General features: G+C 46.8%; 2 protein-coding genes across 3 annotated transcripts in view; one reads left to right on the plus strand and one right to left on the minus strand.

Annotated features, from left to right (window-relative positions):
• The window catches only part of PHB2 (prohibitin 2), a 108,627-nt gene extending 97,321 nt beyond the window's left edge, over window positions 1-11,306 (minus strand). Inside the window, exons 1-9 of one of the 2 annotated variants that reach the window (XM_065028194.1) lie at window positions 11,072-11,305; window positions 10,917-11,001; window positions 10,759-10,838; window positions 10,458-10,642; window positions 8,257-8,386; window positions 7,689-7,792; window positions 7,205-7,282; window positions 6,571-6,647; window positions 6,314-6,338 (exon numbers count right to left, since the gene is read on the minus strand). In XM_065028194.1, the coding sequence (XP_064884266.1) occupies window positions 6,329-6,338; window positions 6,571-6,647; window positions 7,205-7,282; window positions 7,689-7,792; window positions 8,257-8,386; window positions 10,458-10,642; window positions 10,759-10,838; window positions 10,917-11,001; window positions 11,072-11,198 (876 nt within the window). In that variant the 5' untranslated portion in view covers window positions 11,199-11,305 and the 3' untranslated portion in view covers window positions 6,314-6,328. Of the gene's footprint in view, window positions 1-6,313; window positions 6,339-6,570; window positions 6,648-7,204; window positions 7,283-7,688; window positions 7,793-8,256; window positions 8,387-10,457; window positions 10,643-10,758; window positions 10,839-10,916; window positions 11,002-11,071 lie in introns of those variants that run through there. The other variant, XM_065028191.1, reaches the window with a different exon arrangement.
• Window positions 11,307-11,424: 118 nt separating this feature from the next.
• Window positions 11,425-13,658, plus strand: EMG1 (EMG1 N1-specific pseudouridine methyltransferase). Its single transcript, XM_065028221.1, has 6 exons — window positions 11,425-11,626; window positions 11,704-11,805; window positions 12,117-12,258; window positions 12,623-12,681; window positions 12,870-13,019; window positions 13,333-13,658. Exons 1-6 carry the CDS (start codon window positions 11,486-11,488, stop codon window positions 13,444-13,446), a joined length of 708 nt encoding a protein of 235 aa, XP_064884293.1. The 5' UTR covers window positions 11,425-11,485; the 3' UTR covers window positions 13,447-13,658.
• Window positions 13,659-13,859: the final 201 nt, after the last annotated feature.

The raw sequence follows: 13,859 nt of genomic DNA on the forward strand, positions 1-13,859 counted from the left end.
GCTGAAACTTCATATTTATGGAGAAGGTAGATCAGAGCATGGCCACATTGTGGCTTCACTGATACTTATCAGTCACCTGCAAGGAGGGGCTAAGTGAGCTGGATTGTTTGGGCTTATTAAGAGGAGGCTGAAGGTTAAGCTACTCTCATCTACAGCTACACGGAGGAGTGGTATGAAGATGATGGTAGTGGCAGATACTAAAACCAGAGGCAATGGTCCCAGATTGCAGCTTGGGAGGTTCAGGTTGACCACTAAGACTGCTTTTATCAGACAGCATTCAAACAGATGCAGGCTTTCAACAATTGAATGGACAAAGCCACAGCTTATCTGACCTGGTATTGTATAATAATAGTGACACAGCAGCAGCCTGGACTAAAGACTGCCAGAGGTCTTTTCCCACCACTATTTATATCCTTGGTGGTGTCAGAATGGGACTCAGCATGTTTTAAAGTCTTACCAGTTAAAGCTAAGCCTCAGCCTGTGAACTGTACCCAGGAACCCATTTGGGAGAATGCTGAGAGAGTGTGGAAAAGCCACAGCTAAGGAGTGCAGACCTGAATCTTTCTGTGGCAGTTCACCTAGACCACAGAGAACATGCTGGGGGATCCTTAATTTACAGGTGCAAGTACTGCTGAGGCTGCGGGCATTTAATACTCAAAGAAAAAGATGGCTTAGGTATCCTCAGCTAGGACCTGGTTAGAGCTGATGGCAGGAAGAGCTCCGTGCCACTGAGGGAAAAGCCTGAACTAGGTCACAAAGTGACCTAGAACCCAGAACAAGAATACTTGGAAATCTGGAATGTTTATCTGGTCTGACACACATCTAGGCCTTGTGTGGGCAGATAATGGCATTAGAGGGCCCTGTACAATCAATCACTATCAGCTGTCTGACATGGGACCATACTGAGCACTTCAAAAGTCCATCTCTAATTGTCTCTTGCTTTGGTGCGGGGACCCTAAGGCCCTCTGCTCTCAGTCTAAAGCACAAACCCAGCCAGACGGGGGAAGGGGCAGAAAGGAGAAGGAACATGATGTACCTTGAACTCTGGCTATTGCTGCTGTATTACAAGCTACATGGAACAACGTGCCTGCAAGGCAACACACCTGCCTGAGAGCCAGCAAGGTAAAGCAGCTATCAGCTTGTAGAAACCAACTAGAAGCAGACACTGCATCCCTTGCTCACACTCATGCACTTTGCACGAGGGAGCAGGAACCCCATCAGCAAGGCTGTGGCAGGATGATGGGCAGGGTGATTTAGGTAACTTCAGCTACATTCCCTGCTTTGTTCTGGTGCCAAATGCATAGACAGAGCCAAGGCGAGGCTGGACAGCGTACAAAGGAGTGGACAGGCTCTATGAATGCTATAGTAATTTCAGCCACGTTAACACAGAGAACAGTGTTCCCCAAGCCAATGATGCATGGCACAGGTACAGCAATAATATACTTCCAGGATGAAAAAAATCCTCATCCCGTTAGAAAAAAAACAGCTTTCACTCTATGTCTAGGCGACAGGCAAGCTTATGAGGGACAAATCACAGCACCAAGGATGAGTGCCACATGCCGTCCTGTGCATACTAAGGGGTTTCTGCTCCTTCTGAGCTGCAAACTCTGCCTCAAGCAAGCAAAGGCAGAAACAATGCCACAGCAACAATACCATCTTTTTGAGTTCGGCAGCTGGTTCTGGAGCACATGGCTGAGGAAGCTGCCTGGGAATAAAGACATACCAGAGATATTGGGAGGAAGGACACTGTTTTCTGTCATTTGACATGGTAAGGAATTTGGTTGGGAGCATTCAGAAGACAGACAGATGATACCTCATGGGCAGATCCTCTTCCCCATGTGTTGGGCTTCAGCTTCCCTCAGCCTGTGAGACAACACACGTGCATTTACTAGCTGGTTTTGCAGCTCTGCTGCCAAGAGAAGGCAGGAAAGAGATCATGGAAGGAAACACTGGACAGAGAAGTAAAGCTGAAAGATGAGTGGAGGTGTATTGTGTTTCACACCTGAATGCTGCCTGACACCCTCTTATAAGCCACGGGTCTGAAGACCTACTCTCGGGAAACACCTGCTTTTGTTTTAGACTCCAGAGCTTTATGTGGCCATAATATCCGCTGTCTGCAGATTGAACAAGAACTGTCATGATTGTATGTCAAGAAACGTGGCACTGTAGTCTGCTCTGCTTTACACTTAGGCACTTAGACATACAGATGATTTTTGTTACAGGTGGCTATTTGGGAATGTGTTTTCAAAGCTGCTTCAAAAAATTGATGCTTCCTTGATGTTGCAAGTCAAGAGACAGGTATTAGTTATGGCTCTGATTTCCAGCAACAGTGAGTTGTAAAACCAGGAATTCATAGATTTTATGTTCCTTTAAATATCTTGTGCTCTGCTCCACCTGTGTAAGAGCTCCCTGAAGGTCTCCCCTCTTCATTGGAGCGCCTAAGTTGGAGCTGTTTGCAAATAGAGATGATTGGTTGTAAATAGATAGTCTCAGGGGTGTCTGTCTTGGCCATCATGATCATGAAATAGTTAAGATCTTTGGTGGTATGAGGAAAAACTGCCAGCTACTACCCTGGATTTTAGGGGAGCAGAATTGAGGTTGCTTGAGGAACTACTTAGTAGGGTCCTCTGGGTATCTGCTTTTGTGAGGATATTAGGGTCCATAAACACTGGTCACTTTTTAAGAGCCTTCTTTCAAGAGCACAGGAGCAGACAATTTCAATGTGCCTGAAGACAAGCGAGGCAGAAGGCTGCCTTGGCTGAATAGGGATCTCCTTCAACAAACTAGATGGAAAATGAGAGAGTATTAACTTAGGAAGCAAGGACAAGCTACACAGGACTGCAGACATGCTATTTGCCACTATAGGGAGAAAATTTGTATGGCTCAAGCTCAGCTGGAGTTGAAACTGACCAGTACTATGGTGGGAAAGAAAAAAAGGCTTTTAAAACTATGTTAATAGCAAAAGGAAGACTAAAGAAAACATTTGTCCATTACTTGATGAGGTTGGTCACCCCATCCCCAAACAGGGATGAAGATAAACCAGAGACATTCAATGCTTTCTTCACATCTGTCTTTAACACTGATGCTCAGAGCCCTGGGTTGGAGGACCACAAAACAGGGAGGGATAAGCTCCCACTTGACTTTGAACTTACACAGAATTTGCTGCTGCAACTGAATGCACAGATAGTCCATGGGACCTGAGGGGATTCATCCCAGGGTACTGAAGAGTTTGCCAATGTTATTGCAAGACCTTTCTCAGTTATTTATCAACAGCCTCGGGAACCTAGAGAGGTCCCAGTTGACCGGAAGCTGGAAAATGTCACCCAAATTTTCAAGAAGGGCAAGACAGCCCCTGTAATTACAGGCCTGTCAGTCTCATTCTGGTGCCTGGTAAAATTATGGAGATTATTCTAGGAGCTATATTGAAAAACAATGCAGTCATTGGTCAAAGCCAACATGGGTTCACGAAGGGAAAGTCCTGCCTTACTAACTTAATCTTTCATGACAAGGTCACATGCCTAGTATACAAAGAGAAGGCAGCAGATGTGGGTTTTATTTTAGCAAAGCTCTTGATACTGTCTCTCATAGTACCCTTCTGGACAATGTCAAGCACACAGCTAGACGTGCACACGTTACAATGGCTGAACAATTGGCTGATGGGTCAGGCTCAAAGACTTGCAGTAAATGGGATAACATCCAGCTGGTGGCCAGTCACTAGCGGTGTTCCCCAGAGCTCATTTTTAGGGCCAGTTCTCTTCAAAGCTCTTATCAATGACCTAGACACAGGAGCTGAGTATACTGGGGGACAACAGGTGGGAGTGCAGCTCTGCAGAAAGGGATCTGGGCATTTTGGTTGATGGCAAGATCAATGAGTCAACCTGTCCTGGCAGGCAAAAGGGCCAACATAATCCTGGGATGCACTAGGCACAGTAGAGTCAACGGGCCAAAAGCAGCAGTGGTCCCACTATACTCAGCATTGGTCAAGCCTCACCCTGAGTACTGCGCGCAGTTTTGCGCTCCACTATGTAGAAAAGATATAAAAATATGTGCCCAAAGGAGAGCAACAAAGACGGTGAAAGAGGGCATGACTTACAAGGAGCACCTGAGGATACAAGTTTGTTCAGCTTAGAGGAGACTGAGGGCTGACCTCACTGCTGTCTACAGCTTCCTCATGAGGGGAAACAGAGTAGGTGCTGATCTCTTTGGTGTCCAGCACCAGAAAACAAGGGAATGGCTTAAAGCTGCATCACAGATTCACTGAGAAGGTTGTCAAGCTTCCCAGGGTCATGGTCCCAAGCCTGTCTGTGTTCAAGATGCTTTTAGACAACACTCTTATCCACAGTTTAATTTTTGGGTTGCCCTGGGAGCAGTGAGGAGTTGGACTCGATGGTCCTTGTGGATCCCTTCCAACTCAGAATATTTTACGATTCTACAATTCTGTGAAATCTTCAAGTCTTAAATCTGGTATAGGGCAGCCCAGTGAGACAGGGAAAAAATGAGCCCCTGAAATAAAAAAAAAGTTGCCTTAAAAGCCCAAGTACAGATGACAGTTTAGTCAGTGGAGGAAGATTTCTCCTATACTTTCGGCCAGAAAAGCAGGAAGAAAAATAAAACAAGATGTAACAATGGATGTCAGGACACAATACATACATGCTGCTGTGACATGGAAAAGCAGGTAAACCTATGCTCACCTCTATCGTCTATAGGCAGCTAAGAAACCAGCTCTGATCAGCCCTGCAGCTGTGCGAGCATCCACACCTGCTCTTTTTCTTCCCACCCAGTGACCTCTGTGTGAACAGGAGGGCATTTCCCTTCTTTCCAAACAACATCCTGATTCTGTCTTCAACCACATAAAAGCTCTCTTCCACCTCCCGCTATGCAAAATTACCTCTATTTCTGGCACTAAGCACACTTAGACACAGTATAAATTTCAGGGGTTTTAATTTTTATAAATGTTTGAAAGAATCACTGAGCAGAGAGTGACACAGATATTCCAGCAGTGACAGGCACCCGATGAATGACATTGTCCTGAACTTAGTCCCAGGTTCTCTTGGGATCAAGAGCGAAAGAGAGACAAAATTTTCTAGAAAAAACATCTGGTACTGATGGCAGCAGAATTCCCTCACTTGGCCAAAAATCCCAACAAACCAAAACTGATTTTACCCTACCGAAATCTAAAAATTAATGAAGATTAGAGGTGAGTTACTATATCCAAATGGTTTAATACCAGTAAGCACCCTTCCCCCCTCCCCAGGTTTACACTGGTGGGGTGAGAAAGGGATTACAGCTGCCTAGTGGCAGAGCCCAACCCCATAACTGGATCACCACAGATGGAGCAAGGGCATGGGATCCATATCTGGCTTCTGGATTAACAACTTTAAAGTGAGGGCAAACAATGCTAGCAGAGGGACTTCAAAGCTCCTCACTCCTATCTTCTGCTGGTCAGCGCCAGTGGTTCTAAGATGCTTTAGTTTCTTTCATTTCTTCCCTTGTTTGAGCAGGAGACTGTCACTGAAAGCAAGACAGAAGTGAGTCATTAGTCCAGAAAGCACAAACAAAGCTGAACCAGACCCTCACTATAGACTTGCAGGTGTGGGGTGTCATATCCAAAGGATCTGGACTTCAAGTCTCTCCTACTAGGTAGTTTTTTCAAAGCCCCGTAAGTCTTCTGGGATGAATAAGACAGGATCTGGTCAGAGGTAAGGAAGAACGGTCTTACAGTCACAGATCCCACAGAAAATAAACCAGCTCTGGCTTCCTTTCTTGATTCTAAGGAATATAAGCTTTTAGCTGCATGCTATTATCTCAGCAGGCATTGCCTTGTCCAGTAAACAAACTCCTGCCGGCTCAGAAAGCAAGGAATAGAGTTTTCTAGCACAGGCTGGACAGCTTTTGGAGAGTAACAAGAGCATTTTCCTAGAGCTCATTACCCCAAAGGAACACAAATTCCTACCATCATCCAAATGCCCTCTTTGAAAGAACAGCCCTCTTTGCTGTAAATGCAATCCTGCATTTGTATGTCCTCTAATCTGTCCCTGTATAGGCAGGACAGATCAGAGGGTGCTCCTCAGTTACCCCTGCCTTCCCCATACAGGGTTCATTATGGGACACAAACAGAGCTCCAATTACTGAGCATCTCCTACTTCCTGTAGATGCTTGTGTGGCCTCTACAAGGAAGGCTTCAATTTTCACATCACAAATGGAAACTGAGAAAGAGATGGAACAAACTTCCTGCAGCCAGAAATGCCCAAGCCAGAAACATCCCAGGCACCAAACATAAACACCCTTGTTCCAAGTACTGAAAAAATGGATTAAAATAAACAGTGCCTTACCTTCCTCTGTATGTCAGGAGATGCAGTAAGGAGGAGGAAAAGGAAAAAAATAAAACAGAAGAGTAAATTGATTACATTTAACAACAATCTCAATTTTCACAGTAAGACTGCTCCCTACTTGGCTGTGTCCTCTGGCATCATGCTCCTCTCCAGATAAAAGATCCTGAGAGAGCTCCAGAAAGGGGGGACCAGCTTCACAGGTAGGGAGCAGAGAAATCCAGCCATCTGACCCCTTTACCTGGTGAAGCCCTCATCCTGCAGGTTCAGTACCAAGTTATCTGCTGTGAGATACACACGGTTTTGTGAGCCAGCAATCTGAAAAACAAATCAATTACAAAGATGCCATAAAGGACTATAAATGCACATGGAGGAACAGCACTGAAAAAGAACCTCTCTCTCCCTCCAGATACAACACCCTCGTTTTGTTCACTTGGGATCTCAGTTAAATCAATGCAATTTCCCAAAACAACTCTAACTTCCTGACTTCCCATCCCAGTGCCATCAGACTTCCTAAAAGAAGTGCTCAATCTGTTCCCTGTCAGACAGACCTTTGATCTCACACTTTTCTGTTCCCTCTTCTCAGCCTGCAGGGAACCAGGAGCTTTTGGTGGCTGCAGCTGAGTGTGGGTGACGGAATCTGATGTCAGTCTGGCCTTGTCTTATGTAGAGCATGAACTCCTAGCCTCACATCTAATTGCCGATCATTGCAAACTAAATCTTAAGCTCTACTTGAGCCATGAAGGGCTGAGTGGGAACAAAGATCAGGACAGGGCAAGTCACATTCGCCTTAAATTCATCATATGGCCACTAGGCTGGGAGGGCAGCACAAAGACTGCAGAAGGACAAAGGAAATACTGTGCCTCATTGCTCACCGTTTTTGAGATGTTTTGAGCAGCTCGGATCTTACGTAGCTTGATGTAGCCTGGATTCCTGCTGAGAGCTTCACCAAGGTACAGGGGAGCAAAAGTTAAGGAAGAACCTGCTAACAGAAGCTACCTACCCTCGTGTAATTCTACCCAAGCCATATCATCAAATATCTTAACAAACTCCATCCTAATAACCTGGGCATTTGGGCAGGAATATTTTAACTTCCTCAAATCAATAAGAAAATTATGGATGATGGTCACATACAGCCAATAAAAGTTAAAGCTTACAACACGGAGTGAAGGCTCATGGCCACCTCCGCTCTGACCTGTAACCTCACTCCAGCCAATTGCAGAGGAAACAAAAAATGACGGTGACCTCCCTGAAGCTATCATCTCATAACAGTCTCCTAAGTATGAGCCCAATGTGACAGGTTCTCAGGACTGTCAAGTTCACAAGCCACATCCCACAAAATCTCCCAAAGCAGGATATCATCTTGGCAGCTGTAGCTTCTCCTTCAGCCTGAACAATCTTCTGCTTCTGCTCCTGTTTGGCCTTCTCCACCAGAAATTGTGCGCGCTGTGCCTCCTGCTGGGCTGTGGAAAGAGTGGTCAACAGCACTGAAAACAGATCCCACTTTCCAAGCCCTCCACCAGAACCCTACAAGCCTGGAGGCTCGCTTCCAAAAGAACTGATAGCATTCTGGGGCAAAATTCACAATTAAGAAATGTGTCTAAGTGTACTTTACTTTTTCTTAAATAAAACCAACAGCATGCAGACCCCACACAAAGTGATAAGAGTTCCAGTGTGACAAGGAACCCTACAGCCTTGGGAACTCAGTCCCTCCGATGATCTATCCCTGTAGCTATGACACAGAGTTTTCTGATAATACTTTGTGAAATAACCTGTTTAGCTCAATTTCTAAGGCAGCTGAGATTTCTAACTCTACAGCTGTATCAGTGCAAAAGCAATGACGCTGGCCCAAATTCTGCTTAGTTGTTTAATAATTCAATGAAAATGCAAAGGCAATTCACCCTTTCCAGGCACAAATTGAACTCACCCACTTGCTTGGCCTCCACAGCTGCTGTGTATTCACGACTGAAACTCAGCTCTGTGATAGCCACATCATCCAGGATGAGGCTGAAATCCTTGGCTCGCTCTGTCAGTTCTCGCCTAATGAGCAGAGACACCTGAACCCCAAATATAGCAAAAAGAGAACAAAATACAAGCTGTTTCTCACTTCCTGTGTACTCCAGAAGTGAAGTACAACTGCTCTTCGCAGTTCATTCACTTAAGGCCCAAGAGAGACATTACCTAAAACAAACCCTGAACCATGGACACGAATACCTACTATCTCTGAATCTGCCACCTCTAAATAACACTGCATATCCACAGCTACATACCACATTTTCAAAAATACACTACAGCTTATAGTTATTACTTAACTATACAACTAGTAGTGCAAAAATAAAATGGTCTTGAAGTTTTTTGTTTTCACATCTAGTTCCACGATTCCTACACATTTTTGCAAAAACTGTTTCCTCCTCCATTTTGAATCTGTCACTGTTTGCAGTTTGACTGTCTCCTCATATTTGTATTCAGATTAAGAAAATAAAAATTACCACTCTCCGCTGCTATACACTGTAGACATATCACATCTCTTAACTACTGTAGCTACTCGTCTAGTGCGGTTACTCCATCTCTTTTGTCTTCTTGCACAAGTGTTGTTGGTAGATCTTTTGATTTACTCCACTCATTTCTGACTCACCTTTAACCTTTTTTCAGACAGGCTGACAAGTCCTGCACTAAATATTTACTTAAACAGAAATCATTACCACAGTATCACATCCTTGACCAATCTAGCATTTGCTTCTGCTTTTATTGCAGCCATTTCTGAGCAGAATTCTAAAATGATGCCAGAATCCTTTACCAAGTGAACTGCAAGCATGTAACTAAAGTCACCTCATTATCTTCCGATTATCAACCACTTCAACATGCACCACTTCACAGTAACGAACAGTAGATGAATATATCACAAGAAGGCAAATTAAAGTCATTTTTTTCAGAAATTTCAGAGATATCCAAGTCGTCTTTACTTCCATTAAACCTAAATTCCTTGCAGATATTTGTTTCTTTGCTGTCACATCCTCCATGTCCACCCCGTTTATACGAGGTCATTAATAAATCCCTTCAGTGCACAGCACGTGGCCTGGCACAAAACCCTGAAGCCCCTGCTATAGACCAGTTCTCAGGAGACCCGGACACTTAGTTCTACTATTTGCTTTTTTGTCATGGATCTGCAGCTAGTTAAGAGATACTTTGTATTTAACTTTTCTCACAGCTTGTACTCTTAACAGTCTCATGAAAGATCTCTTCTGAAGCTTTTTAAAAGACCAGCAACTTCTCTCTCCCTCAGCTGTGACAGGTAACAGATAATCTCAGAATCCCTGGCAATCATTGGAACAGAAACTTTCAGGTACAGGCTTTTATAAGCTAAATATTTATATTATTTTGCCACCTGACCAAATTACTCTCTAATATTTTTCTAAACAGAAACAGCTGCTGCCCTTCTGTAGCACCCATTAGTGAAAGTTTACTGCTTTGATAATCACAGAATCATAGAACGTTAAGGATTGGAAGGGACCTCGAAAGATCATCTAGTAGTCCAAACCCCCCGCCAGAGCAGGAACACCTAGATGAGGTTACACAGGAATGTGTCCAGGCGGGTTTTGAATGTCTCCAGAGGAGGAGACTCCACAACCTCCCTGGGCAGCCTGTTCCAGTGCTCTGGCACCCTCACTGAGAAGAAGTTTCTTCTCATATTTAAGTGGAACCTCCTGTGTACCCATAATCACTTATCCACCTCACTTTTCAGATCCTTTAAACTGTTTCATTTGCTCTCACAGCTCTCCTGAGACCCATGAAGGGGCAGCTAATAATTTTTTTAAAGCCAGTTCTACTGTTGCCTGTGGACTAGGATGTAAATCAGGTCTTTCTACCCTATCACAATGTTATGGTACAGTTTCATGCTTTGTATGCCAATGAATCCAGTTTTCTACTCAGAAGCTAACTGTACAGCCTTAGTGTTTGTATCTATATCGCAATGAAACTGTAAGCGGGACACAGTCCCATGGCCCCCCGTTGGGATGCACCATCTACTGACCTAATATATCTACACTTCATCTGTTAAAACATTCCCCGTCTCCACAGTTTCATTATTGCCTTGCAGTCTGAGTGCAAGTCTCCTCCAGCAAAGGTTACCTGGGCTCTCTGAGTGATGAGTTGTGAAGCGTTAAACTTGGCTACCACACTCTTGAGCACTTCATTAACAATGGAAGGCAGAACTCGCTCCTCATAGTCCAGGCCCAGGCGCTGGTACATGCTGGGCAGCTCCGCAGCATTGGGGCGTGTAAGAACACGCAGTGAAATGTTGACCATCTGCAAATCTGAAGAGCAGAGAGACGTGAGCAGGGCCAGGCCCGCAGCCCGAATCCCGCCCCGCCCCCTCCGTCCCGCGGGTGCTGCCTGGACCCCGAGCCTCGGCCTGCGGGGCCGCTCTCACCTTTGGAGCCGGTGGGGGAAGAGATTTTCCGCGGCCGGGCTCGAATGTCGTAGATGATGGGGTACTGGAACCAGGGGATCCTGCCAGGGGCGGGAAGCGCGTTACGCAGGGGCAGCGGCTGCGCCGGCCCGCGCTGGGGCGGGGGATCTGGGCCCTACCTGAAGTGCAGCCCCTCGGCGAGGATGGTGTCCTGCTGGACGCCGCCGATGCGGTTGAAGAAGATGGCCCGCTGCCCGCCTTCCACTGTGGGGAGAAGCGGCACAGTCAGCGCGGAGGGCGGAGGACCCGAGGCGCGGGGGAAGGGGGGACTCACCGATGAAGACGGACTCGCGGACGCCGTAGGCCAGGGCGCCGGCGCCCAGCAGCAGCTTGAGGGCGGTGCCAACGCCCCGCGGCCCGGCCGGCAGCCGCCCCGCCAGGTCCTTCAGGTTCTGCGCCATGGCCGCGCCGCGCCGCTCCGCGCGCCCCGCCGGGAAGGACACCGGAAGCTGCCTCCACCAAGGCGCTCCGGCGGGAAACCCCGGCGCAGGAAGCGCCGCTGCCCCTCCCCGCTCCCCAGCCGGCTTCCGGCACCGTCACGCTACCATCCGGAAGTGGGTCCTGCCGGAGGGAGATAACGAGAGCATCCTGGGCGCCATCTTGGGTGGTGGGGGCGGCCGGTGGGCGGGCTGGGGGTGGGGCTCCCAGGGACGTATGCCCGGTGCCGCGCGGCGGCGGCAGCAGCAAGATGGCGGCGCCCAGGCGACCTCGTGGGGACGGCGAGGGTGAGGAGGCGGCGGCTGAAGAGGCTCCGCTAGAGGCCAAGAGGCCCTGCGGGCAGCGCCGGCTCTTGGTGGTGCTGGAAGGGGCGAGTCTGGAAACCGTGAAGGTGCGGGCGGGGCGGTGTCCGCCGGCCTGGAGGCGGCCGTGGGTGCCCGTGCCCATCTCTTCCTCCTTTGGCCGTAGGTGGGCAAGACCTTCGAGCTCCTTAACTGCGACAAGCACAAGGGGCTGCTGCTGCGGAACGGCCGGGACCCCGGGGAGGCGCGGCCCGACATCACTCACCAGGTACCGGCTTTTTGCGGCTGTGGCTGCCCGGGCTGCTTGGGATGGCCTGGAGGAGGTTGTCCCGCACTCCGGAGCTTTGCTTGTGCCTCTGGAGCGGGGGCCAGTTTGGCATTGCCCGCTATGCTCGTGGTTCGTAAGTGTAATAATTATTTGGATGTAGGATTTTGGTTACTGTTACAGTGGAGCTGACATGGCCAGATGAACTCTTCTGCCTCAGCGTTGGTCCCTTGAGTATTCACAGGGCTTAATCCTCAAGTTTTCCAAGAGTCTTACCCTCTTGCACCTCTTCTACTTTCACTACTGTTTTTCAGAGTCTCCTGATGCTTATGGACAGCCCCCTGAATCGGGCTGGCCTTTTGCAAGTATATATCCATACCCAGAAGAATGTTCTCATTGAAGTAAATCCCCAAACCAGAATCCCAAGAACTTTTGATCGATTTTGTGGTCTTATGGGTGAGTGATTCAAACTTTTTACTAGCCACAAAATAATGCAGAAGGGTGGTTAGGAGTGGAAGAATTTTGAGTCAAAAAGTTGTACCCACTTTAAAAATGTGAAAGTGGGAAAAGAGAAATAGAAGTGGCTTTTTGTGAATTCCAGGATGCGTAGTCCAACTACATGTTCCTTAGCACAGTGGGGAGTGCCTCCGTGAGACTGTGCTAGGAGTAAAATAACTCACTGATCAGTATTTCTTAGGACTACTTTAGAAGACGCTGGGAACACTAAAGATAGGCTTTTGTATACTTTATCTCTGATCACTAGGTAGAGGGTAGGATTCCTCTAGCAAAAGAATAGACAACTATCTTTCTTCTCTCTCAGTTCAGTTGCTGCATAAGCTCAGTGTTCGAGCAGCTGATGGGCCTCAGAAATTGTTGAAGGTAAATATTCTTTGACTGTTCACAGGTAATGTCACAACTTTCCTCCTTTGCAGCTAGTGATGTAGGGTGATTTTTTTGTTTGTTTGTTTGTGTTTTTTTTTTTGTTTGTTTTGTTTCCAAACTATGGATTTAGCTGTGTGGCAGGGTCTTTAACCTCTGTGCACCTATTAACTTTCTGCTTTGTGTAGATAATAAAAAATCCAGTCAGTGATCATCTCCCTGTGGGCTGTATGAAGATAGGCACCTCTTTTGCAGTTCCAAAGGTGTCAGATCTGCGTAAACTGGTTCCTACAGCGGAGCCAGTTGCCATTGTCGTGGGAGCTTTTGCCCATGGTTCGGTAAGTGCATTTATCTGTTACTTGGAGTTATAAAAATCTTTATCAGCATAGATTTCCATCTTGTACTGACCATGTTGTTGTTTTTTTTTTCTTCTGCTCTTTTTTTGTTTGGTTCCCCCTGCACTGTCCCCCCATTCTTTCCCCCCAGATAGGCTTGTTTTTTTTAAAAAAAAAGCCCAATGCACTAGTGAGGGCTAGCAGGTATCCTGCTGTGTTTAACCTTGGAGAAATACTGTGCCTCTCCAACCAACAGAGATAAATGGGACTAAGTGAAAACCTGCAGCTTGATTTTTGTTTTTCTTTCTTCCTCTAGGTGAATGTTGACTATACAGAAAAGATGATCTCCATCAGCAACTATCCCCTCTCTGCTGCCCTGACATGTGCTAAAATTACTACTGCCTTTGAAGAAGTGTGGGGAGTAGTATGAGCCCCTGCTGCTACTGCTGTCATGGTGGACTCTTACACGATGACTCCATGTTCTGGAGAGGCTCTTTTACTGAGGTGTGGACCTGGTGCCACTTTGGGCTCCTGGGAAGTGAACAGCTTCAATTTTGTCCTTGTAGTTTCTGGAGCAATGAGACTTTAAATGGTTGCCCCACCAGCCTTTTTCTCATCTATTAAAGCCCACTTTTGAGAAGAGTGCTTGTGTATCTTACTTTCTCATGTTTAATACGTGGTCAGGCTTGATCCCTTTATAGCAGGGACTCAGCCCAAATTTGTCACGGAACTGAAATTCTCAGCAGTGTCCTGCTCACCCGGCAGCTGAAGTGACTCAATCCTGTTGTGTCACCTTGCTCAGTGGTGTGCAACAGGTCATACTCTTGCACCAAGGCACCCAAG

This window comes from Columba livia, chromosome 1, assembly GCF_036013475.1.
Source record: "Columba livia isolate bColLiv1 breed racing homer chromosome 1, bColLiv1.pat.W.v2, whole genome shotgun sequence".
In the NCBI taxonomy this organism is placed as follows: Eukaryota; Metazoa; Chordata; class Aves; order Columbiformes; family Columbidae; genus Columba; species Columba livia.

Coding starts and splice junctions, on each gene's coding strand:
- EMG1 (XM_065028221.1), top strand. CDS start 11,486: ATGGCGGCGCCCAGGCGACCTCGTGGGGACGGCGAGGGTGAGGAGGCG. Junction 11,627..11,703: donor CGAGTCTGGAAACCGTGAAG/GTGCGGGCGGGG, acceptor CTTTGGCCGTAG/GTGGGCAAGACCTTCGAGCT. Junction 11,806..12,116: donor GGCCCGACATCACTCACCAG/GTACCGGCTTTT, acceptor ACTGTTTTTCAG/AGTCTCCTGATGCTTATGGA.